Raw genomic sequence first — 25,231 nt, 5'->3', positions numbered from 1 at the left:
CATTACATCAGTTTTTAACATTTAAATGCAAAATATCTAGCAAAGTGTGAAAGGGTTTAATACATCAGACAAAAATAAAATCTGTAATTGGTCGTATCCTGTCAGCTCTTGAACTCTGACCTTTCACAAGTGTATGCCAATTACCCAAGGGGTGTGGGGGTGCCCGGGGAAGTGCTGTCTCAATTTCACTGACGAATGAAACATCACAAAAGTGGAAGGGGGGGGGCGGGGGTCAAGCCAAAGTTAAATGAAAAATTGCTTACATACACATTTTGTGCTGTCTGGAACATTTATTATTCCGAGTCACACAGAAAGTAAAGAGGTGGAGGAGGATAGAAGAAGAAAGGAATCCATTTAGTAAAGTAGATGCAGATCGATGAGACTGGAGGCAGGCAGGCCAGAGTGCAATGGATGAGGGGGCTGTGTGTGTATGCATGTGTACGTGTTTGCGCGCATGAGGCGTCCCAGATTACTTTCCATGATTGATCCGGCTCAGCATCCGTCTGACCTGCAGGACGTTTCGAAGCTCGGAGGATGCTGGTGGAAGTGGAGAGACGGCAAGAGACAGGTGGCCAGGAATAAAGAGAGAGGGGAGAGAAAAATAAGATATCAATAGCTCAGAGAGCTTTACTGGAAACTTGAACTGGCCAAGAAGCTGAGATAGTAAAGTCATATTACCCGTTTCAGTCGGTTTGATAGAAACTCAAATTCTGTGTCATTTTAGGGGACAGGGAGTGAGTGTTTCTGTGAGTTTGGATGGAGCATAAAAAGTAATTACAATAAATATCAGTCAATATGAATCATAATCACGATTTCTGCTCCTAAAAGTTAAGGAATCCAGCTATTTGTGGTTTTAAACTTAATGTTATATTATATTTCAGTATTTTGCACTATAGTATCATGTCAATATGTTAAACCGTTTTTTTTTTCTTAAAACATAATATTGCTATTTAAGAGTGCCCTGCCCTATGAATCCATTCATTTGAATTAACATCTCTTTTGGTTGTTTTTTTTTTTTGGCTTTTAAAATTTGAACGAGTAATGTTATACAAATAAAATGTGTCAGGAAATCAAAAATATCTGCTGCCAGAGGGTGAGACAGTCAGATGGTTGCATGCTGTCTCCATTTTGTAGCTGCCAGGCGGTGTGTCTATCAGTGGCAAGCCTCCTGCAGCATACTGTCTACTCCGCAGTCTCCTCAACCTCCATCTATCCTGGACAAGTCAGGATGAATTGATTGTCTAAGCTCTGTAAGAGAATGGGGAGAAGAAGCCTGCACCAGGACAGCAGTATAAAGTGCTGGGTTTATGATGTAAAATCAGTGGAGGAGTGAGGAAGGTGAAAAGGACAAGAAAGGAAGACAAAAACTCAAATTGAGCTCACAGCATATATGTGACACACAGGGCTGGGAGGAGAGAGCGATGATCTGTGTGCACACTATAGTGAAATGAAATCATATACAATAATTCTATAAGAAAGCTGTCTGTGCCTTTGGTATTTTTCCACTATTAGAGGAAAACAAACACATACTCCTCCTACTCCTTGCTGTAGGCAGTTAAGGCTCATCCTATTTGACTGCAGCACCCAGACACTACTGGCCACTTGCCCAAGGAGACAGGAAGCACTTTTGTGGCATCAAATATTAATGGCGTTATAGAGTGTATTGATTATATAATAAGTTTTCCCAGCATCTGAGCACCAACTGAAATGTATTCCCTGAATAATTGAAACTGTATCCATGAGAGGGTTTTTTCTTTTTTCATCTCAGTGGTTAGTGAATGTAATTGCATTGCACTCTTATTCCAGTGTTATTTGAGATTTTATCAGAAGGTGCATGTGTGTGTGTTCATGTGATGAACACAAGGACAGAAAGAATATGAAGAAAGATGAAATTGTGTGTGTGAGAAAGAGAGAGACTGTTTTAACAAATGGTTGAGCACTAAATATTGAGCACGGAGTTTTTAAAATGGGATGCAGCGACTTAAATCTGCGTCAAAGAAATGCAATATTCCTTTTGCCTGCATTATGCTCCCTTGCACTATAGACATTAGTTGAAATGGAAAGTCATATACATCTGCTTGCTGCTTCTTACATTCATATCACCACATATGAACACCACGTGTAAAATGATGGCTTTTCAGAATCTTTTGATGATTCTCCTCTGCCTAACATTTCCTTTTTTCAGGGCAGCTTTCCATCTTTACATTTAATGGCAAAACATTTGAAATGAAATTGCGGTGACTGTGATTTGATTGACAATATAAGTCCTTTCTTAAGTCATCTTCAGCGCAGTATTGATTAAGACAAAATCATAATGGAGCATTACCGCATGGGATCTGTAGGATTGAAGTTGCATAGTGCAACCAAATGAATACATCGACAGAGTCTGCTGCAATTAAATTGCAGCCTTTGTGATTCTTAGACTTAGCCAGACTTTATTGTCATTCAAATATACTCAATATTTCGTTGCACATGGCTCAGCAGTACAGTAGCAGCAGTAGGCAATATTGAGGTTATAACCTTATACAATGAGTATATATATATACTTTTTTTGATTTTGATGTAAAAACAATGAATTGTTCCGCCCTGAACCTCACTGACTTTGGCAGGTTGACTTAAAACAGTTTATACCTTGAAAATGCTTGTACTGTATGTTCTGTAGTAGAATCTGAATGTGATATTGAATTGTATATTTTACACACCGACAGTAAAATATACAGACTAAAACAAAGGTGGCTCTTTTTATTTTTCTGTGTGGTCATTTCAAAAATATTCACCAGAAGCTATATGTGCAAGAACACACAATATCCTTTGTCCTCCAAAGGCCTTTTCCCCCGACCTCTCTGCCCCGCCTCATCTTCCTTTTTTCCCCCTTTCAAGCTGACAGTTGACTCTCATTTAGGCCTCCATTATGCATTCCTGTCTAAGTTTACAAGGCACATTGACAACAGAACGTGTACAGAACCCCCACCCACCACCACCTCTGTCTCTCTTTTACTTTGAAGTATTGAAAGTGTCTTCCCCATTACTCAGCCCTTGCCTTTTCTTCCTCCTCCCATCTGATCCCTCACTCCGGCTCCTCATCTCTCTGAAGGAGTAAATGAAGGCAGAGGTCATCCCTCTTCTCTTCCCCCTCTCCTGCTAAATTGGCTGCTTGTAGCATCCGTAGATAGCTGCAGGCATTTAAGCCCCCTGCTCCGGAGAGCTAGTGAACAGACTTCCTGCTCATTTGTGGCATTTCTGTCTCTTCAACCACAGGCTTGTTTACAAGGGGAAACCCTCATTACTCTGCCAAGGTCATTGCAGTCACCACACCAATCTGCTGCTTTACACACACACACACACACACACACACACAGACTTGTATTCAGTTCAAAGTGAAGGTAGTCAGGTGTTAAAACAGGTGTTAAAACAGAAATATTCCCAACATTTTAATTCCATCTTTTCACGTTTCATCATTTAAAAATAAATCCTGAGCCACTTGTTTTTGTTTTAGTTTGCTTAGTGGGATAACTGCAAAGGTGCTTGTGTGTTTTCCTAGTGAGTTACCATTTCCCTTCATTCCCCAAATCCCACTGCAACCTTAACCTTGCAAAGTGAGTGTATGATGCTGACGGTGGGATGTACGTCCCTCCCTCCCTGTGCTCTGTTCCATAGGGGTCGACAGAGACACAGTGGCGTCAGGCAGAGCTCCCACAGCTCCAGGGCTGGGCAGAGAAGGGATTGCTGACACAGCCAAAGATGGTAAGGAGACGACTGCTGTCAAATGGATGGCCCTGCCATTTTACACACCCATGAAGTGATATGATCTGATATTGCACTGTGTTTACATTACTAAGAGGCGGTGGTGATGCTGCTGACGGAGGCCGTTGGAACTGGAGCAGAGATTTGTGAATGAGATAGACAGACAAAGGGAAAGAGTGAAAACCACTAAGCGGTTGCACTTTTCTGTCTAGTATTTTCTAAATCTATATAATCTACTGTATATAAATCAATCCTACTTTTTGGTAGTCATTTAAACATGCTCAGCTGAAGCTGTGTGCGTTTGTAATGGATCCTCATCCTCACTCCTTGCAGACTTCACTCAGGTTGCTCACTGCTTCTAACTTCTTTGTCTCACACACACAAAAAAAGTTGTTTATTAATAGGTTCCTTCCATGCACTTTGCTTGAAGTGTAGCTTGCACGTTGTTTGAATTTAGCCAGATCAATTCATCATCACATGCCAGTTTTTAAAGCTGCAGTAGGAAGCATGGCTAGAAAAAAACAGATTATTGCTTAATTTCATCTGCAAGTTGATTTTATTAGCGATGTTTTGGGAGGAGCACTGGGAAAAAAAAGCACTTGTTTCATATGCACCATATAAGACCAGCAAATCCCACCATCTCTCAAACACTCTGCCAATACTGACATGTTTGTAATTTCATTTAATTTTCAAATTTCCTTTAGACTATAAGGTTTGAGGCTTCTTTGCAGGGTAGGCAGTTGTTGATATTGCTGGATAAGCAATCTTTCCACTGCAGGGATCTGTATGCAGAGCTGTTCTTGGAGCCCAGACGAGATGCTTAAGTTTTAGATCTCTCTCTCTCTCCCCCTGTCTTCAGATCAGTGGAATTACATAATGCTAAAAGGTTATTATGGAATTATTGATTAATTCCACACACAAAAATTTAAATAAAAACAGAATCCTGACTACTAAACTGACCTCTGGGTACATTTCACCTTGAAACAGAAATTCCAATGATCATGCTCTCACAGATTTATGTGCTAACAATTGCTTATTATTCAGAGGGCCAGTGTTGGCTCTTTGTCCTAATCACGGAGTATAAGAATAAAGAGCGTTAGAGAGTGCATTTTGAAACAGAGAGCCTGAGAAGCCTGCGTGTTGTACCCAGTCAGCAGGGCATGCAATAAGTCCACGGTGCTGGGCTCCACAGTGGCAGAGCAGGGACAGCGAGAGTGTTCACAACCAACATGAATCGGACTGCTGAGCCACACAAGTGCTGGTGGGCAGGGACAAGGAGAGGAATATAATTGGCCACTGGGACTCCGCAGGTCCCTGTTAATTAGAAGCAGCCATTTTGGTATGAAAACTCCTCAGAAACATCCCATGGAGTTGAAAGACTCACTGACAGAATGGAGCCTAGCAGGGAATGTAAACAGATTTAATAAGGCCTCTTTCCAATCATTTCGGTTGTGGGTACATACCAGTTTCTCCTTCCACTACACTCACTCTGTCTCTCTCTGCCCCTCTGTCTTTCACAGTTTGTCTCTGTATCTCTGCTGTGGTAGAGTGGCGAGTGATTAGGAAAAGATATCGTCAAAAGAACAATTTGCTCTCAACTTGAGAGCTTTTACACTGTTTGCTGCTGTGGGTTTGGTCTATTGTTTTGGGAGGGAGAGAGAGAGAGAGAGAGAGAGAATATGCTCTTCCATTCCATACATCCACCACAGAGTGTGTGTGTGTGCCTGCACTGTGCAAGTGTGTATGTCATGTGATTAAACATTTCATCGCCGCCTCATATATAACAGAGTTAATAGTCCTATACAGTAGTCGATTAGTAGCAGGTAAACCTAGTGATATAAGTCGTCACCCTACAATGTCACATTTACGCTGCATCATAAATATCATGGAGACAGTTTTCTGTCCTGAATACATTAAGTATTCAATACTAACTGAATACCAGCTAAAGACAATAACCCTGATATTGATTTACACATTGGTGGAGGAGTATGTTGTAAATGACAATGGGGTTTTTTTGAAAACTACTTTTGGACAAACTGGGAGATTTTGAGATATATAATTAGACCACAGGTCCATTCTTTTGATAATCCAGAAATAGAGTGAAGCATGACTCGTGCCATTTCTCCTTTGCTAAAACCAGCACTGCTTCCAAGTGCAGCCTGTCTGCGTGTACTTTGGACGAGTTAAAAATAGATCCAGAGCTGAATGGTTGAGCAGCGGAAAGGGAGAGAAAAAAAAAAAAAGATTGATACAGATGAAAGAAATTTTGCATCTTAAATTGGATTTCAGCAAGTTAGGTCATTACTGTTGAGCAACATCACTGGCAGTGTTTAAACGTGGATGTTCTGTTTTTGTAGTTCATCAGCAATTTAGGAAGCATTAGAAACATAAATGGTACGAACAACAACAATATATAGATATTAGACAGGGATCATGGGATATAATATCGGTACAAGGTGAAACTGCAGTTACTAAAAGGATGAATTGATAAATTGAATAATACATCAGCAGTCACTTTATGGTCCTCTGCTTGGCCAAGCATCAGAATAGAATGATACAGTCTATGCTTTTAGAACAGTACCGCCATCTTCTTTCTTCTTTATTTTGTCTTACTACCGTTTAGTCCTTTGTTTTATTCTTGTCATATTTTACCATTGTCTCCCCTCACACACAAAAGCCATTGATTTGATAAGAAAAACAATTTATATGTAGATGTATGAATAATTTCACTTCACACGTTCCTTTTGTCGGAGTGAAATGTTCACTCTGAATAAGCGTCTGTTTTAAATAAGTATCAAAGTGCTGTGGTAGAGAAGCAAAGTGCAACCAAAATGTCTCTCCTCCTCCTGAGGAGAGACATTTTGACTCTCGCTCCTTCTCACCTTCTCCTTGCTGTTTTCTCACACTTGCACCAAAGCTCACAGTTCTTTCGTGAACACTTTGATCCTGAGATGCTCTGTGGAGCCAGATCTGAAAAACACAAACTTCTGTCTGTCATAGCAGCAGCAGCAGCAGCAGCAGCAGCAGCATCAGCAGCACTGAGATTACCAACTGAACAGCTCCCCCTGACGCTGTCCCCTCCCACAAACCTCAGCACCCGTCACAGAGCAATGCACTGACTGTTCTCATGAATATTTTGTCATTTTATCTTCCATGTATCATATTAGTCATGTTTATTTCTGTATTCAGAAATATGTCACGAAGTGTGTACAGTTTTATTCACTCTATGTTTTGTCTGTTATGCCACATACTGTTAAGCAATGTTTTAATGTTAAGATTAGACATTGTGATATAAGATGTAATCAATCACACTGATTATTGCTACAACGCAGCTTTCCTGATTTGACTGAGACTAATATAATATAGAGTCATATCACCCTAAACTAATCCGTAACAAAATGTACTGAGTAATCAGACTTCAGAGAACGGGGATGTGGAAACTTTGCATTATGTTTCTCTGCTGTTATAACACTTGAATCCCTCTATCTATGAATGGCAAAAGTGTTTTATAAAGTAGTACCAACACATGTGCTACATCTGCATGCAAAGCTTATTTAAAACATTTAAAATGTGTTTCTGCAATATCTGGATAAAATGCTTTTAAAAGTCATTGTCATTCACACTGTTTATCTGCCTCACTGCAACAAAGTCATGCTTTTAGAAAAGTAATTTTGGAAAAGTCTTGATACATATTCATTGTTCCAAATGAATTGCTAAATTCAGACCAAAAGCCATTACTAATAAATGCCTTCTCCCTTTCCTGTATTTTCTTCCCTCTTCTCCTCCTCCTCCAGATCATCAGTAACATGGAGGCTCCGGTGACAAATGGCCCCAGTGGAGGCGGCACCACAGCCAACGGACCGACCACCAACAGCCGCGGCTGCCCCTCGCCCATGCAGACTGGCCCCACAAACGACGACAGCAAGACTAACCTCATTGTCAACTACCTGCCCCAAAACATGACCCAGGAGGAGTTCCGCAGCCTGTTCGGTAGCATTGGGGAGATCGAGTCCTGCAAGCTGGTTCGTGACAAAATCACAGGTGAGCAATGGAAAACTATTTATAAGTTAAGTTAAGTTAAGTTAAGTTAAGTTAAGTTAAGTTAAGTGTTATTCCTTGTTGTTCCCAAGATTCTCAACTTTTCATGAGTTATGAATATGATCTGCTTATAATTGAAGTTGCATTCAGTAAGTCTGATATCAAAAATGTTACAGAGCACTATTGAAAAATATTGAAATCACCCAGTTAAGTCAGTAGTATAATGTGCAATCCTGGCGGTTCCAAAGACAATTCCTCCAATCAAAGACTACAGGGGGAAAATACTTTATATGTATATTAACCAATTAGTTTTAGTTGGTCCATAAAAGTAACTTTCCATTAATGATCTCTGCAAGATTTCTTAAAAAATGCCTGAAAATGTAAAAAAACGAATTCCTGTATAAACTCCCAAAGTATGAAGTTAGCAATTCATGAGTTTCATAAAATGTTTTTGTCAATGTGAACTCCTACACCAGATCAGGCGAGACAGATGGACTAACTGCTTGGATGTAAACATTGCATTAAATCCAGTCACACACGTGAAGAATTGAAAATGAATCATTCACACATGAACCCATGGCGTTGCATCCCTCCAAACACATTCCACATTTTCCACAAAAAGAAATACAGCCCTGCCTTCGGTGTGTGTCAAAGAGCTGCAACACAGCAACGCAGCAAAGTGCCACATGTTCTCCAGAGGTGTTTAAATTAAGCAGCACTTCGCGTTGCTAATCGTGGCTATAATCTGGGCATAGTGGCTGCGTGGGTGGCCATAGAGCAGATGGATTGCGGGGAGGGAGGGGGGGGGATGCAGCCCTGTGATAATGCTCCATAATGGCTTTCATTTTAGATCCTACTTACTGACACTCTTCTCCTGATAATCTCATTAACCAGGCCATTCTTGGATCGCAGCAAAGCGAAGAGAGTAAACATTCACATACAGAGTTGTAAAATCATAGAGTTGGTTTTCCTGTAACAGAGTGAATTAAAGTAAAGGCCGACTGTACAGCAGAGATGACCACTGGCCCGGCTGCTCCTATCTTCTTGTGTTGTTTTGAGCACAGCTCTGTGGTTCCACTTCAGAACCATCTTCCTCTTCCTTCATAATGAGCCACAAAATGGAGCCTGAGCGTCAGATACACCAGGATAATGGAGCAGAGTGTGTACAAAAATAACACTCTGATACCAAATGCTATCATCATCTCCATCACCGTGCTCCCTCACCACCCGATTTTCCCCTTAAGTGTGATTTGCCACACAGCAGTAGTGAGGTACCAAGCTAACGGCAGATATTTGGAGAGACTTTAAAAACAAACAGAATTGGTATAAACTTGCTCAAGCCCTTAATGGGGACTCTTAGTCCACTCACTTTTGAACCATTTAGGGCAGTGCTCTGCATTGAACAAGGTCTCTAATGACTTCGCATCAGCACAAAAACTTCAAAATACATCCTGCCCTCCCTCCATCTCCTCTATACCTGTGCTGTATACCTGTCTCACTCTCCCATGGGTGTAGTATCCGCATATCCATTAAGAGGCGTCATACTGTCTAACAGACGTTCATATCATTCATATCATTAGTTTGTGAGAGAGACAGAGAGCACTGCAAAGAGAGGGATTGTGGGAAGAGTGAAGAGAGAACACCATTTATTTTGAGGCTGCTAACACACACACCTGTACCTTTTCTTGTCCGTATTTGCACACTGGCATAAAGAACAGCCAATTTCTGCCAGTTTTTATCACAACATCTGAGTAGAGTAAAGTTTGAGAGAGGAGAGATATTTTTCTACAGCGCTGAAATTTCGGAACAAAACCTTTGAATGTGTCTGTTGGATAGTTAGAGTTCTGTAGCTACATATTATTCATTTTGATAGGAATAATAAAGCCCCGCTGCCTTTATGCCTTCATATCCTATTATGCCGTGTGAATAGCACACAAAGAATGTTGAACAAGTTTGAGAATATGAATAAATTCACTCAATTTTACCACAGATATACTTGGAAAATAGTCAGTATTTTATCATGACAAAAGTGAAGTATGCCAGTCATTATTCGAGCCTCTTTTTAATGCATATACCACAAATAAGAGCGGTTACACTGCTTTTTGTAGAGTATGCAGCACACGGCTGCACTATTAATCGCAAAGTAATCAAAACCACATCTTAAGATCAAAGAGTATCTTCCTCAAAAATGATTTGATTAAGATAAAATGTATGATAAATTAGCTTTATGGTGAAATTCTGCAGCGCTGCAGAATTTCACTGGCCCAAAAGTCTTGCTCCTCACATGAGTCAACAGAATTTTCCATTCATATCCCAATTGCAGTTTGTGTCAAAAAATAATTACCATCTGATTTCTTTTCTCCGATTATTTAGAATCCGCCTATTTTAACAAGCTCGCCACTCTCTCTTTGACTGTATCTCACAGTGTGTTACCCATCAGTATTGACTAAGCCGTGTTTACTGACAAGGTGTGAGCACGTCAGCCTTTCAGAGGCAGCAGAGACAGACAGGTCTTCAGCGTCTTCCCTGCTTCCTGTGTACTTACTCCTGTCAGCTCCAGGGACGCCAGCATGGCATGACGCACGGGAGGGTATGGGCAGACTTCCACACTCTGGCTTCGTCTGTCACCCTTGCTGACTTCAGCTGGTACTAAAACTACCTCTGGGTGTCTTTCTTGCTCCCCACTTGTCTGCCTGTTTGCCTACCTTTCTGTCTGCCTGGCTTGCACAACTGCCTCTGCCTGGTGCTCTCATAACACGCCGGGGACATGCAGGTTAATCTTTTATTTAAGGCGAGCTAACATGCATCTAGCTGCAGCCCACACTCACACTTGCACCGAAGCCCCAGGCCTTCACCTGCAAATGTTCTGTCTCTTATAGAGAAGATATATTTTAAGCAGCTCTTTCGATTAAGTGCCTATAATGTAGCAGCCTTTATGTTTGTCCTCCAGGCAGAGAGAACACAACATACACAAATGATGGCTTTAAAACATTGTGTACGGCAGCACTAGTGCTTTATGTTGATGTTTTTTTCTTTCTTTAAAGGAAGCATATGTCTGTTTATGCTGAAAATTACCAGTCTGAAAGCCCTCAAACTGAGCTGCAGAGAAAGCAGCTACTTTTTAGCGTGATGTAAAAGCAAACCACAGAATCAGCACTCACAAACATTTACACAAGTCCATATGCACACACACACACACACACACACACATAATGGAATTGACTGATCCTTGTTAGTAAGTCATTTTTCAGAATCAGCTGTATTTTTGCTCAAGAAATGACTGCATTTATTTTCATAATGACATGGAGGAGAGGAAAATAGTTTTTCATGCTGGAACACAAAGTGACTGCAGTGGGGAGGGAGGAGGAGTTGTGTATGGGAGTAGTGGTATTAGTAGTTTGAACTATTATAGTTTAGAGAGTATAATTAAAGGGCCACTTCACCCAAAGGATATTCAGTTTTTTTACTAATTTGCAGAGAAAAAGGGGTTATTTCATCATCATCATCATCATCATCAGTGATACATGTCTCAGTCCCACAGCACTAGAGGAAGTTGGGATGGACAAAAATTGTTATCATGCATTTTGAATAAAAAAAAAAACTGCCATTCCATAACATTATGGATCATGTTCCCATCCCAGTGAATTAGATTTTACTATGGTCTCATGTTTTGTTGTTATATTCCTTTTGTAATCTCATAATAGAAATCAGAAGGAGGTCTTTGATGAGGATCAGGCTTACATATTAAATCATTTAAAATAATCACTAATCATTTAACAACTCCTTTTTGTTTCAATCATTTGTTCGGACCTCAGTTCTTTCCGTTGTCCTTAAACGTTGCATTTTTACAGGAAGTTTTACCAACTGAACATCTAATACATTTATAAACAGGCTTGAGCTTTAGCTCTAAACACCAAAAGCTTACCAGAAATCACTTGTGGCATAAAGATCACAAATTAAAGTGAAAGTCCATAATCTATTATGTTTCCAGTTCACACAAACATAAAGTCAGCACTCCTCTCCCGTGTTAAGTTTAAAGACCTCTGATTTTACTCCTCAATCATGTTTTTAACAGAAAATGATTCAGTGTCAGGGCATTAAACCAGATCTAGGATACAATGGATTTGAATTGAGTGAGCCTGAATTTCCTTACGAGTTAAAACTCTCATATCATTTTTTTGTTTAAGTGGATGAAATAATTCTGTGGTTTATATCATAGTTTATAATAACAGTTTGTGTTCAAAAACGTGTTGTGCACACTTCTCTAGTCACCGTTCATGTGTTGCTTTTATACATGGAATCTGGGGAAGCTGATGCAAATCGTAGTGACAATGTAGCAAGCCAAGCAGATGTTGGCCATGAAAAATAGATGGACTGTGATGTCAGCTGTGGAGTAGTTCAAGCTGGAGCACCTTTGACAGACAGCAGCTTCAGTGCTGTGTGAAATCCCGCTATGGACCCGTTTCTTACATCGGGACAGGTTTCCTCACATTCTTCAAGTGCAAAAACATCCCAGTAAAGCTGGATTTGACGCACTTCTGTGGTTTAGTCAACACACTTCCATTAGTTTCATTGTCGTTCCATCGCTGTTACGGAACATCAAGTGCACCCACAAATATTTCGAACATAAAATATGCATTTAACCCTGATTTGCAAGGACAGACAAGTGCAGCTGAGCTCCGGCACAAACTCTGTCACTTGAACGTGGAGCAGATCAAATATTCACGATGTAAACCTGAGTATACTCACATCTCTTTGTTGCTACAAACATGTACGTTGAGAAGATGCTCGGGACCAAAGCCGATTCTCTTTGAACTTCAGATTACAAGCTAAGCAGTTTTTCCACATCATTACAACAGTGATGGGAACAAAACTCCTCATAATTCCTCCGTTAGTCTTGTGATGAGACTCATTTACATTCTAACCAACCTAAGTATGATGTTATGCTTTGTGGTGACAAACCATCACACACTTTTCAAATGCTCACTGAATTCATGCTGAGGTGAGATCTGGTGCGGTCTTAATACTGTATCTAAGCCTGGAGCAGACAGAAGGTTGCACATAGTGTAAACAAAGCTGACAGAGAGAGAGACGAAACAAGGATTTGACATCTCCAAAGCCAGGTATTAAGAGAGCTTCCAGACTCAGACGTGCGGACACAAGCAGCCAGACGTACATTAAAGTTTCAGAGTCCCAGGTCCCAATAATGTACCGTCTCTATTCTCATAACACTTCTCCCTCCCCCCCCTTCAATCGTCTTCTCCTGCCTTTGCACAAGACTGGGAATTGGACATCCGGAGAGCTTGTTGGACACACTGCTCCTCCCATGACCCTCACTTCAGACCATGTCTGTCCCCTCTCATTACACTCTGTGTGCCCTTTACAAGGCACACAGAGGTTATGAATGTCGCCTGTTTCAGCCTCATATCCAGAGGCCGGATGGGCCCTTGGGGCTTGTTCTTTGCCCTTCGACCCTCCACTCTTGAGTGCACTGTAAATGTGCAGAAGAAAGCCAAGCAGTAGGCCGGGGGGGGTGGTTGTGGCCATGTTCACTCTCTGCTCTCAGAAGGAAACCAAGCAGGTGCAGCAATCCTGGTGTGACAGTCAAGTCTTCAAGGGGCTTCTCTGTCTGTCAGCTCGCCTTGTATTTCTCAGCTGCACAGCCAAGCAGCCCACACATGCAGGCTGCAGTCCACTGGCCCCAAGGCTCAGGGAGTCACCACAAAGGGGTGGGCTTGTGGGCTTGTGTGTGTGTGTGTGTGTGTGTGAGACTCTGAGTTTTTACGCGGGCATGTGCGTATCTTTGTGTGTATGTGTGTGTTGGAGGAAGCAGCCTTGGGAAATGAGAGTGGGAGCCTCCTCACTGCAACAGTGGCTGCTACCTTGGCAACCCAGGAGGGAAAGATGTGTTGAGTGAGTAGGAGAGGGATCTTTAGTAGATGCGAGTGTGCGGGGGACGAGGCTCTGTTTATGAATTTTGTTATTTAAACAGGTTCAATACATCCATTTGTTATGCTGTAATTTTACTGCACGTACAGCACGTGTTTTGTGACACCAATTGTAGTCATTTCTTCGTTTGGGTGTTTTTGCAAACTCACTCAAACTCCCTCTCAGTTTAACCCTCTTTAGGATAAGAACTGTATTTTGACATGAAGCTGGTGACAGGGGGATCTTATCGTATTATGTTCGGGAGTGCTTGCCCATCAAAAATATCATTACCCCATGTTGCTCAAGCAGCAAGGGGAAAAACATCAGTGGATAAAATAGGAAGAAAGCAGAAAGTGTGACACGTGTATTCTGACAAAATTCCTCTCTTCCTTGTCATGAAATGTTGCTAAATTTAAGTCTGACTGAACAGATTAGCCGTTTCTAGAGGAAGTTTGTCCTCTCAAGGTGTGTTAGCATCACCGGCTCGTAGTTTCCCGATGATCCCCGAACACTGAAACTTCTCCTCTGTCCTCCCATGACTTCCAAATGACAGCCAGACTCCACTGCTGACAAGGTGTGGGATTGTGGGAACAAGTAAGAATGTTTCACACATAGCATTTAAAGGTCCCTTACTCCCGTCACACAGATGAGATTTTTTTTTTATTCAGATTTATCTTTATTTTTGTAAAATAAAAAAACACTTTCATCCCGGGTTTGAACAGGTCTTTCACCAGTGGGGATGTGTTTAATCGGCATTCACTCCCTGGTCAAATGACTCTGCAATGGCTGCAAATAGCATCATTGAGAATGAAAGACCCAAGTGAGTACACTAATGCTGTTTGCCATTTCTGCTGCTACACTACAACAAGCTTTTATCTTTTGGCTATAAGCATCGCCAAAAGCATTAATATTTGAAGCCACCCTTGAGTTTAAGACTTGGCACGGCGCTCTACATATATATTTTATTTCATCAATTAGATCTAAACAATCGAGAGATACAGAAGCGTTGTTTTGATTGTCGGCACGTCCGTGGTGCCGCGATTCACGTACCATAACGCAGCGGTGAAGACAAAAGACATCAGAGGGCGGACTTTCATTTTTCACGGATTACACAGGAAAGAAATAAAACAATGTTCATATAATGGATTTTGAACAAGTTGGCAGTCGTATCACCACAGCAGAATGCCTCTGCTTCCACTTCAACAGTGTAATATCTGTTTTGACAACATAGTGTCAGCAGTTCAAATTAACTTTGACTAATAGCTACACACTTTCGGAGGATAGTATTAAGAACAATAGACTGACTGCAGCAAGGTCCACTGTAAAATACAAGGTTCTTTCAGCCATGCGTGTCATTTGGTAGCTATCACTTCAGATCAAAGAGCCGTCACTGGACGTGATGATAGCAGGAGATGAGGACACTTTCATGTCTGCAATGCAGCTCTTAGCCACATAATACAACAAAGGGGGCACAAAATTAAGTATCTGGAGTATGGAATATATCTGGAGTTTCTTTCTATGCTTACCACATTGTAAATAATGTGTATGTACATAGTATGTGCTTTATAGTGTGTTTCAAAATAGATATATTTGATCATATGCCTGTAAATTCACTGCATCCATACATGAGATGTATTTTACACTTTTGTGTAGCCATATGTAATTTGCACAGTAAGTTGAAAATGTAGTGGTTAGCACTCTCGCCTTGCAGCGAGAAGACCGGGGTTCGAGCCCCAGTCACAAGGGCCTTTCTGCATGGAGTTTGCATGTTCTCCCCGTGTGTGCGTGGGTTCTCTCCGGGTTCTCCGGCTTCCTCCCACAGTCCAAAAACATGCAATGTGGGGATTAGGTAAATTGGACACTCTAAATTGACCGTAGGAGTGAGTGTGAGAGTGAATGGTTGTTTGTCTCTATCTGTGTGTGGCCCTGCGATGGACTGGCGAACTGTGGGGGGTGTACCCCGCCTATCGCCCGATGTAGCTGAGGTTGGCACAGCACCCCCCGCGACCCTCTGGTGGAGGATAAAGCGGTTAGATGATGACTGAAGTTGAAAATTCACTTTCATCCATCCAGTGTGTGTGTGTGTGTGTTTGTGTATCCACTTACTTACTTCTAGCTCGTTTGTACCCAAATGTTTGAATGCTAAATGACATGTAATGTCATGTAAAATTACATGAAATAGCAGCAATTTTTAGCACTAAAGAACATAACCATCTACCTGCACAAATAATATTAGGTTGTGCAAAATATCAGTTGAATGAGTGGAAGTGGGTCTTAGATTAGCCTGCCATCCCCTCGCCCCCACTGCCTATGTGGTTAATCCAACATGTAGGTGGTAGGTATCTAATCCTACACTGTATTACAAGCCCACTGAGTATAATACCATTCATGAACCCTAGATGTTAGATGTATATACTATGCATGAATCCATGTTGAGATATGTTTTATTTCAAGATATCTGCGATCATTAAATTGAGTTTTTTCATCGCTGCCGAACAATTTCTTGAGTCATTTCAAATGTTACTGAATTTATAGGACTGACACTGAAAGGGGCTGACGAATCAAAGGCATATGAATTTCCAACCTCATTAAAAGGCCATTATGGAGAGCAATGCATCATTTGAGTTCTTGGTTTTTAATTGACAATTAAAACATATAAGTTAATGTATCCATTAAAATAATTGATCAGCACAAAGCTGTTTTTTCTGTTAGCTACAACCCCATTAGAGGCTATTTATCAAGCATTTTTAATGGCCTCTCTATATGCAGTGCTCTCACAAGTTATTTTACTGTCATTATAAAGTATCAGCAGGCAGTCTCTGTTGATAAAAGCGTCGTTTTAAGTGATCACTTCCTCAGAAAAAGTTTGGAGGATACTGCCAGCACTTCTATACCCGATTTTGTACCTTTACGTCTCTATTGTTGACCACTATTGAAGCCATTTTAAAATACAACATGGCTGTGAAAATAGATGTCCTTTCAAGATGTCCCTTTTCTTTGTCTTCGCTGTATAATGATAACTTTTGTCCGGTGTTTTGAATCAAACAAAGCAGTCCACGCTGGTGTTGTCCTTGAATTTCAGTAAGACCACGCCAGGTTAAATAACACTGAGGCATTTTAAGCTGCATCCGAACTGTGCTTAACCATTGAGGCGGAACAGTGAAGGCCTGTGAACTCTATGCAGGGCTGATCCTGCGAGGGAGTGTTGAGGCAGACAGGGCAGGTGTTGTGACAGGCTGATGCCTGCTGTCTCTGCATTCATACTGAATCTTGCAAATGGAGAAGTGCTTACAGTAGTAACATTGCCTATATGAATGTGCATGCATGCATATGGTAGTGTTGACATTCATTAAATGGTTGAGGACACACAAAACGGACTACTGTCCTTGTCCCAGGAAACGAGCACTAGTGGGGAATTGATTTATTGAAGTGTATCGGCCTCCTCTAGGTGTCAATCTTCCTCCTTTAGCTTATTAGTGTTTGGCAGTTTCAAATTTAGCATGTTGAGCACCATTGTGAGCCTTCTTACCATCCATGAACTTTAAAATATGCAACTCTTTAAGCTGGCAGAGCATAAATTCAGTCTCCTCTTCCTGGATTTTCCCCTTTTTCTATTATGTCCAGGTCAAAGTCTGGACAGTTTAGTCCAAATGTCTGAGCGTATTCATGCAGTAGTAATTTAACTAAAGATGATCTGGGCTTGTTAGTTTGACTTTAGTTTGGTGAATTTGGTAAAGACTTCAGTTGGACAATCATGTTTACATCTTTTTATAAAAGTCCAGTTTTAGTCGGTCTAACATCGGGTAAACATATTCAATGACACTTTTACAAAAGCCACTAGATTCTCTGCTCCTCACTGTCGTGCTGCAATGACTTAATTTGCAGCTCCTGTTTGTTTGTGTGCGCTATGTGATTCAGTGATTACATGTTTACTTCCGTGTGTGTGCACATGTGTGTACATCTGCCAATGTGGCGCGTTGGCGTTGTGTCTCCCACCCATCCGTGGAGATTCCAAGCAGCCCGGCAGTCTGCCGGTGGCTCCCTGCTGTTTGCTGCTTCGTAGCAAACTCGAAATGGTGGGTGGAATTCCCTCCCTTAGATTTCCTGAGAGCTGCAGGCAGATGTCTCCCTCTGTCTCCCCTCATCTCCACACTCACCTACGGACTGACGCCAGCCCACACCCTCATCTTCCATCCAGCCCTGGAGGCCCTCAGAATCACCAAAGAGGGAGTGAAGACGGGAGTGGGGGCGGGCAGATGTTCCAGTACCAGCTTAAGCTCCCCATGCATACACCATACTCACGCAAACATCATTTACATAAAGCAGCTGCCGAGCATCATATTCCAAAGGGCTGTAATCAAAGAAAATGCATTACTACGTTTACAGCAAGCATGTTATCCATTGCTGAGTCACAATATGCGCACGATACACACAGCCCACACACACACACACACACACACACATATGGAAACTTGCTATACTGAGACTGTATCCATGGCTGCCAGTTTGGCTCCCTGGATGTCTCCATGAGTGTTAAGTGTCTTGGTACCATTAGCACTAGCCAGCCCTTTTTTGATAGCACTCTGCACTCTCAGCTCTGGTAGCTGCTCTTGTCAAACCTCACGTTTCTTGTTAAAGATAAGGCTGAGGGGTGAAGGAAATGATGGTAAAGTGGGAGCGAGGTTGAACACAAGAGAGTGCAAAATGTAATACATGCTGTATACCAATGAACAGTTACTACCGGCAATGTTGTCTACGTTTAAGACATTTATTTAGAGAACTAAAGGATTATTCAGAATACTGTTCTGTCCCTTAAGTTACAAACTTGGTTTATTTCGTATTCACTTAATTACCTTTGCCACATGTTCTCTATCACTTTGTTATTCATTGTCTCCTTTCTGTGAGCATCATTTAATAAAGAAGCTGCAGAAATAATTTGTGAGCCATATTTTAACTGCCAAACTTAACACCTGATGTCAGCTGAGAGTCGCAGAGGAGCAGGAGAGGCATAGGAACGAGGGGAGGGTTAGTTATAAATAGCCCAAGTCTCTCTAGGATGGCAGGTTTTTAATTAACAATAGAGAACGTCTGATAATCCACATTTAATCCAGAGGAGAAGTGGAAAAAAAGAAGAGAAAATCATCAGCTGTTTGATGTTAGGACTACAACTCCCTCCTGGCCCTTCCACAGCTTGCTTCTGAGCTGTTCAGTGCTCTGATACCCATAGCCCGAATGTATTTATTTTGTGAAACAGTCATGCTCAATAATTTGTGATTCACTTTCTGACTAAGTGCTGACTGCTCCCATTAGTGTGAATATGTGCATGCTGCTGCACTTTTTAAAACGGACGGCGAGTCTTTGTACTTGTGTGTGTGGCATAGGTGAATAAGGTCTGAAAACCAGCTGAGTTAAGGTCTTGATGGGTGAAGGCATTCACTTTAAGTCCTACACCTGTTGAAAGGCTTGATCGAAAAAAACACTGGGAGACATCGGGCCAGCTTCACACTCAAAGGGAGTGTGCTATGTAAGACACTTTGGGGGTGGTAGTTTTTTTTGCAAAGCTGCAAAGACAGTATCAAGTGTATTGTTTGTTCTTAATATAATATTTTATTTGCTGGGGGCCTGTGGGGTTTATGACATTATAGTGTAGGCATTCATTCATTGACAGTTCAATCTCAAGCTTCATAAAATAAATATACCGGTAGAAATAAATTCCCTTAAGCGACGAGTTTACCAATATATCAAACAACTAGTTACTCGTTGACATACAAATACTGTAGTTCTAATTCAGGGGGATTACAAGTAACAGCAAAGGTCATGATCATGATGTTTTCTTTTAAGTTTGGTGAACTTACATGTGTGTCTGCATTTCACCCAAGTGATAACTGGCCGTGACGTCACCCATAATAATTTGAATTCAAAGTTATTTTTGCAACCAGTGAAGTGGCTTTTATATTCTCACTTTCAGGTTGGCGTCAACCAAGACACTTTTCTTAGATAAGGTCTGGGTTTTTGCCCAATGGCAGGTCAGATTGCCCTCAGAAAAAATAAAATAGATGATTGAGCAATATTTTCTTTTTTCTTTGACTGTTATATGACCAGGCTTTTGTTTTCTCTGTTTTCACAGCGAGATGATAAACACACCATGGAGATTTTTATACAGCAATATGTGCTACATCTCAAAAGCTGTGTGAACAAATGGAAACACAGTTTGTGTTTTTGGGGGGGGGATAAGGAATCAAACACCGGTCTACATGTCATACATACATAAGAATGATCCGTCCAGCTGTAACATGAAATGTAATGCATTTTTAACGAATGTAACTTGGTATGGTTGTTATAAATTCAGACTCTTCTTTGTCAATGAAAAAACTGAGATAACAAAAGAATCACGTTAAGATAACCTTCCTTCTTTCTGGCATTTCAGGACAGAGTCTGGGTTATGGTTTTGTCAACTACATCGATCCAAAGGACGCCGAGAAAGCCATCAATACGTTAAATGGACTCAGACTTCAGACCAAAACGATCAAGGTAACTGACATTCTGTACAAAGTCCACCTTAAGAAGTAAGAAATTCAATTCTTTTTAGGTAACAATGCCGTTAGTAAATATCATAAGATGCAAAATGGGATGAACAGACATTATCCTCAGAAAGACCATCTACATCACAGTGACATGTTTAGGGAAATGTTACTTATTAAATGTCAAAATGTGAAGTTGAAATGACATAGATATCTCTGAGGGAAAGGAAAGGCAAATGTCAGTCATCACATTTGTTTGTTTTTTAAGAAGTGAGGTGTCTGTTATTGCATTTTATGGCATGACTAATGTGCAGTCTTGGTGGTCACAGCAGTAAGACAGAGAATTCACTGCAAACGCTGCCTTCAAACATGTTTTGAAGAAATGAAACCGTATTGGCACTGGTTTTTGCAGATGATTTACACAAACATCAATCATCTCACTGATACAGCTCAGTATAGTGAGTTTCCTATTTTTTGCCTCCTGTACTTCTCCCCCTCTTCTCCGCTCTCTGCCCTGTGGATGTTGTTGCTTTTAAACTGGGTCATAATCTGTTGTTCTCTGGTAATCCTTGGATTCTCGCTTACTATCATCTGATCTAATCTGATAATCTTATCTAATATTATGTAAGATTAGCCAGCACTTGTGAATGTGGCATCTAACAGTGAATCCCCCTTTGCCTCCAAGGTCTGCCTTGAAGTGGTTTTGTATTAGTTTAGCATCCTGGCTGTGTCTGTGGAGGAAAAGAGATGTTCACTTGTTTTCAACAAAGGCAATACATGGTATCTCATGTGGTAATTCTCCACCGTGTTTTAAATCTATAACACAGTCAATATTGAATTGCAATACGTCTCAGAACTATTGCGATGACATATTTTATTTAAATCCTTCAGCCCAAGTGTTGATGGTGGGGGAAGTTATTAGTGCAAATATTTGCGTGTATCTGATTTGGTCAGGGCTCTAACTGACCAAAGATTACTGCATACCTTTTAGTCTGTGAAGGTTCTTAGTCCTCCAGGTCAAGTCCAGTTGCCTACAGCTAACTACAGAAGACACATAAGTTTATTTCAAGAGCACTTAATCCAAACAGCTTTTCATCTGTGTTCGCATTTGAAATCATTGCATTATTGAAAGTTTTAATAAATAAATAGTCCGTTTTTCAAGATGCCCCAGCTGCACTCTCTGTAGGTTAGCAGTAACAAATAAAGGAATCTTCATTACTAAGTGAGATTTGACACATTTCAATGTCATCTTGTGGTTAGGATATCCAACATAAGCTTGTGAGAGCAAGAGTTGCAATGTCCCACTGTTAAGACAGTTTTGTTTCTTGAACAATCTTCACAGTATTTGCAGCACTTTTTCGTACAGAGGTATTTATATGAATATGAAAATGTGGCTGTTCACAGATTTTCACTCTCATGACTCAAACGGTTGCGTCATGAGAAAACAAAGTGAAGTTGTCCTGAGATAAAGACACCCCTCGTTTTGTAATGACAGAAGGCATCAGAATGCGTCTCTGTCTGGCGCCATCACTCGTTCACACTTTGTTCCTCGTCCCCCCGCTACCTTCATTCCTTGCTTTCACAACAGACTGAAACACCCTAAAGGTAACAAGGTAAATTAAAAGGCAGCACAGTAATTCTAAAATTAAGTTTGTCGCTCCTTCATATCACACCCTTCCCATTCTTTGACACTGCACATGTGAGGAAACACTTGGCCTAGAGTTTCACATGCTCCGAGGCAATGTGTCTCTCTATAGTGACTTTGCCGTGTTTTCCTCCACCATGGCACCTCAGATTTAGTCAGCAATGGCTGTGATGCTGCTTTCCTACTGAGGTGTGAGGGGAAGCAGCATGCCAAAGGTGAGAGGAGCTCACAGTGACACACATGCACATAATGTCAGACACATTTAAAGGGTGTGCTTGTGAACACTTGAATCTTCACACTTGCAATTTTTCTAACTTTTCTTTACACGCACATACACGCTTCTGTTTCACACATGCACTACACCACACTTATGCACAATGCTGCTCACAGCTGAGGGAGGTGTTGATGGATTAGACATCTGGAGTTGGCTGACAAGGAGGGAAAATGGTGCAGAGATGCACAGAGAAGAAAAGACGAGGAAAAGGAAACAGAATCTGGAAGAGAGAGAGAAAGATTTACTGAGGCAGCACACAAGAAGGAAGGAAGGAAGGAAGGAAGAGAGGAGAGAAGCAGGAGCAAGCAATCCAAGCAGCAAAGGGGAGAGAAATGTGGAGAGGTAGAAGAACACAGAGAATCTGAGGCCAAAGCAGAAGATATGTAAAAGAAAATTGAGACACGGGGAAGCCAGCTGTCCCCAATCCCCTACTCCCACTGTTTAAGTTCAGCAGAATTTCCATGCTGTTGCTCAACGATACAACTGCATATCCAACATATTTGCCTGACTTTAAACCTATTTGACGACTTACATCTCCACATGTCAGAGGTAATGAAAGCACTGCAAGGGAAAGCTGCTCCAGTCAGCAGCAGCAGTAATGGGATTTACACAACTTTCGCAAGAGCAAAATCGGGTGGACACACAAAGATGTTGGGTTTGTCAAATGAAAAGTGCACCGGTAGAGAGCAACTGATGGGGGAGCTGTATGATCAGTTTCCCACATTAAACACATCATTCACACATGGCCTGTTAATGGACATGGGATTTGAACATACTGCATGTGGACATGAGGAGGAACAGACTCAAATTGAGAGAGCATAAAACACACAAATCCCAGAAAATCCTTCCACTCGCCTTGTTTTAATGTTAAACCAGTGGGATTTCAGTCTAGAAGTACTCATGCATCCGTACAAGGCATAAAACTCTGTTTGATTTTCCCGCAGGTGTCATATGCACGACCTAGCTCAGCCTCCATCCGTGATGCCAACCTGTATGTGAGTGGCCTGCCGAAGACTATGACCCAGAAGGAGCTGGAGCAGCTCTTCTCCCAGTACGGACGCATCATCACCTCCCGCATCCTCGTCGACCAGGTCACAGGTATCCATGGGGCAGCACCTCCTCTCTCTTTAAAATTCCACATGAACCCACACGATCAGTCAGTCACCGAAGGCAAACACACACACACTGTATTACACATACACACTGAAGATATCCCCCAACTATTCATGAGTACACATGGATTACTTGTGTACACATTTTCAACATTAAGTCAAGTTTGGTCATAGAGTCATTTTATTTATAGACTATTATAACTCAACACAATTTGTGCCTTTTATGTCTAAGCAAATGCTTTTCATAAAAAAGAAAAAAAACACAATTTCTACATTTATACTAGCCTTAGATTCCCTTATATGATATTTTAGTCATTTGTCGTCACTGAAAATGCAAAAGTAACGAACATGCATGTCTTAAATAAGTTGTTAGTATGAAATGAATAATGAATAGTATGATTGAAAGTGTCTCTTAGTGACAAAAGGAGCAATGAAGGCATGGGAAATATTGAGAACAAACAGTAATAACATGGTGGTGCTGTAAAGCAGTAGTCGCTCACCTGAAGGAAAACAAATATGTCTAATGATTCTACAACATTAGCAATTCCATAAGATTAATTTATTACCATTATTATTATTCTTTATTACAATAAAGGTTTTTTTTGCAGTGGTTCATTGAATTAAAAATTTCCCATATCTAGATTTACAGTATTTTGCATCACAATCAAAAGTTTTTTTTTAATGAATATTATAATGAATTGATTTGAACCATATTGCCCTTCCATACAAAGCGCTAAATAAATTAGCTCAGAACAACAATTTCTGTGACCATGGCAGCAGATGAGGTAAAAACATTGATTATATTTGAGGCACAAGCTGAGTAATGCGCACGCTCTTTTACACATTTCATTACATCCAAAACACAGAAATGAATCACATTAGTGCATCGTATTTTAGAGGATCCCCTCCAGCATGTCTCTTAGATCCATTTCAGGGGTTGTGTGTGTGCCTACAGGCTGCAACCTGCTCCAGTGTTATGTGCAATGTGTACTGATGAAGCAGAAAGAGAGCAGCATGCTGTAAGCCACACTAATTTGCCTAAGCAGAATAAATCACTGCTGGCAGTGAAGTGCACGTCTGTCTGTACACACTGAGCAGGGAAGAGGAAAGTGAGGGGGGAGAAAAACAAAGGAGAGGAGGAAAGGAGACAGGGTGAGTGTGCAGGCGAGGATGGAGGAGACAGAGAAAGCCAGTAACAGGGGATGTGGATGAGTGGAGATGTGGAAATGAGAAGAAATGAGAAGGGGGGAAGTGAGGGGTGAGCATGCAGCGGGGGCAGTGGAAGGTTAAGGTGGAGAAAAAAACAGAAAAAGGGCTGTTTTTACCCTCATCATCACACATTTAGATGAAGTGGGCACATTTCCTGACAGCGATGTCATGCCACCATGCTGCTTAGAATCAGGGAACTCCCCGTGGAGCAAGACAGCCATGCACATTATATATCTTTTGCTCCTCAGCTTGCATCACACACACCAACAGTAAAATGTATCTCATCACAGATAGTAGAGTGCATAGGAACATGGTACAGGACAACGTTTTGATGCATTTAGAAGATGAAATTCACTTGTGCTCACGAGGGGTGGATGAAATGGCCAAAGAAGTTATCAAGATAATTCAGTCATTATTCATACATATGAGAGATTTCAGATAATTAAAGATTGATTTTTGTTCCTGAATGAAAGTTGTAGACATCAGGTGATTTTGGATTTACATGTCTTGATGGGCAAAAAAATGATGTGCAATACATAAACATGTTATATGCATTGACCTATCTATATTGCCTGGAAAATCCGAGCTTGACAGACATCATAACACTTACTGCTAACACTGTTAGGGAATATCTCAGCTAATGGGAATTTAAAGCTGAAGAAATATTATTTGTTTCCTCACACTGCAACCATTGTTACCACTCACCTTTTTTTAAAGGTGTATATATCATTAGCAGTTCTTACATTTCGAGTGTAAGAGA

At 41.1% G+C, this 25,231-nt stretch overlaps 1 protein-coding gene across 7 annotated transcripts in view; it reads left to right on the top strand.

The window, feature by feature from the left end:
- Positions 1-25,231, top strand: part of elavl4 (ELAV like neuron-specific RNA binding protein 4) — a 71,486-nt gene that overhangs the window by 24,165 nt on the left and 22,090 nt on the right. For all 7 annotated transcript variants that reach the window (XM_044043846.1, XM_044043845.1, XM_044043844.1 and 4 more), the window contains 4 exons: positions 3,658-3,744; positions 7,539-7,785; positions 20,138-20,241; positions 23,095-23,248. In XM_044043846.1, coding sequence (XP_043899781.1) covers positions 3,658-3,744; positions 7,539-7,785; positions 20,138-20,241; positions 23,095-23,248 — 592 coding nt within the window. The remainder of the gene's footprint in view (positions 1-3,657; positions 3,745-7,538; positions 7,786-20,137; positions 20,242-23,094; positions 23,249-25,231) is intronic.

The sequence above is a fragment of the Solea senegalensis genome, linkage group LG14, assembly GCF_019176455.1.
Source record: "Solea senegalensis isolate Sse05_10M linkage group LG14, IFAPA_SoseM_1, whole genome shotgun sequence".
In the NCBI taxonomy this organism is placed as follows: Eukaryota; Metazoa; Chordata; class Actinopteri; order Pleuronectiformes; family Soleidae; genus Solea; species Solea senegalensis.
Note: the sequence above shows the minus strand (reverse complement) of the source record. Positions and strands in the feature narration are given on the sequence as shown.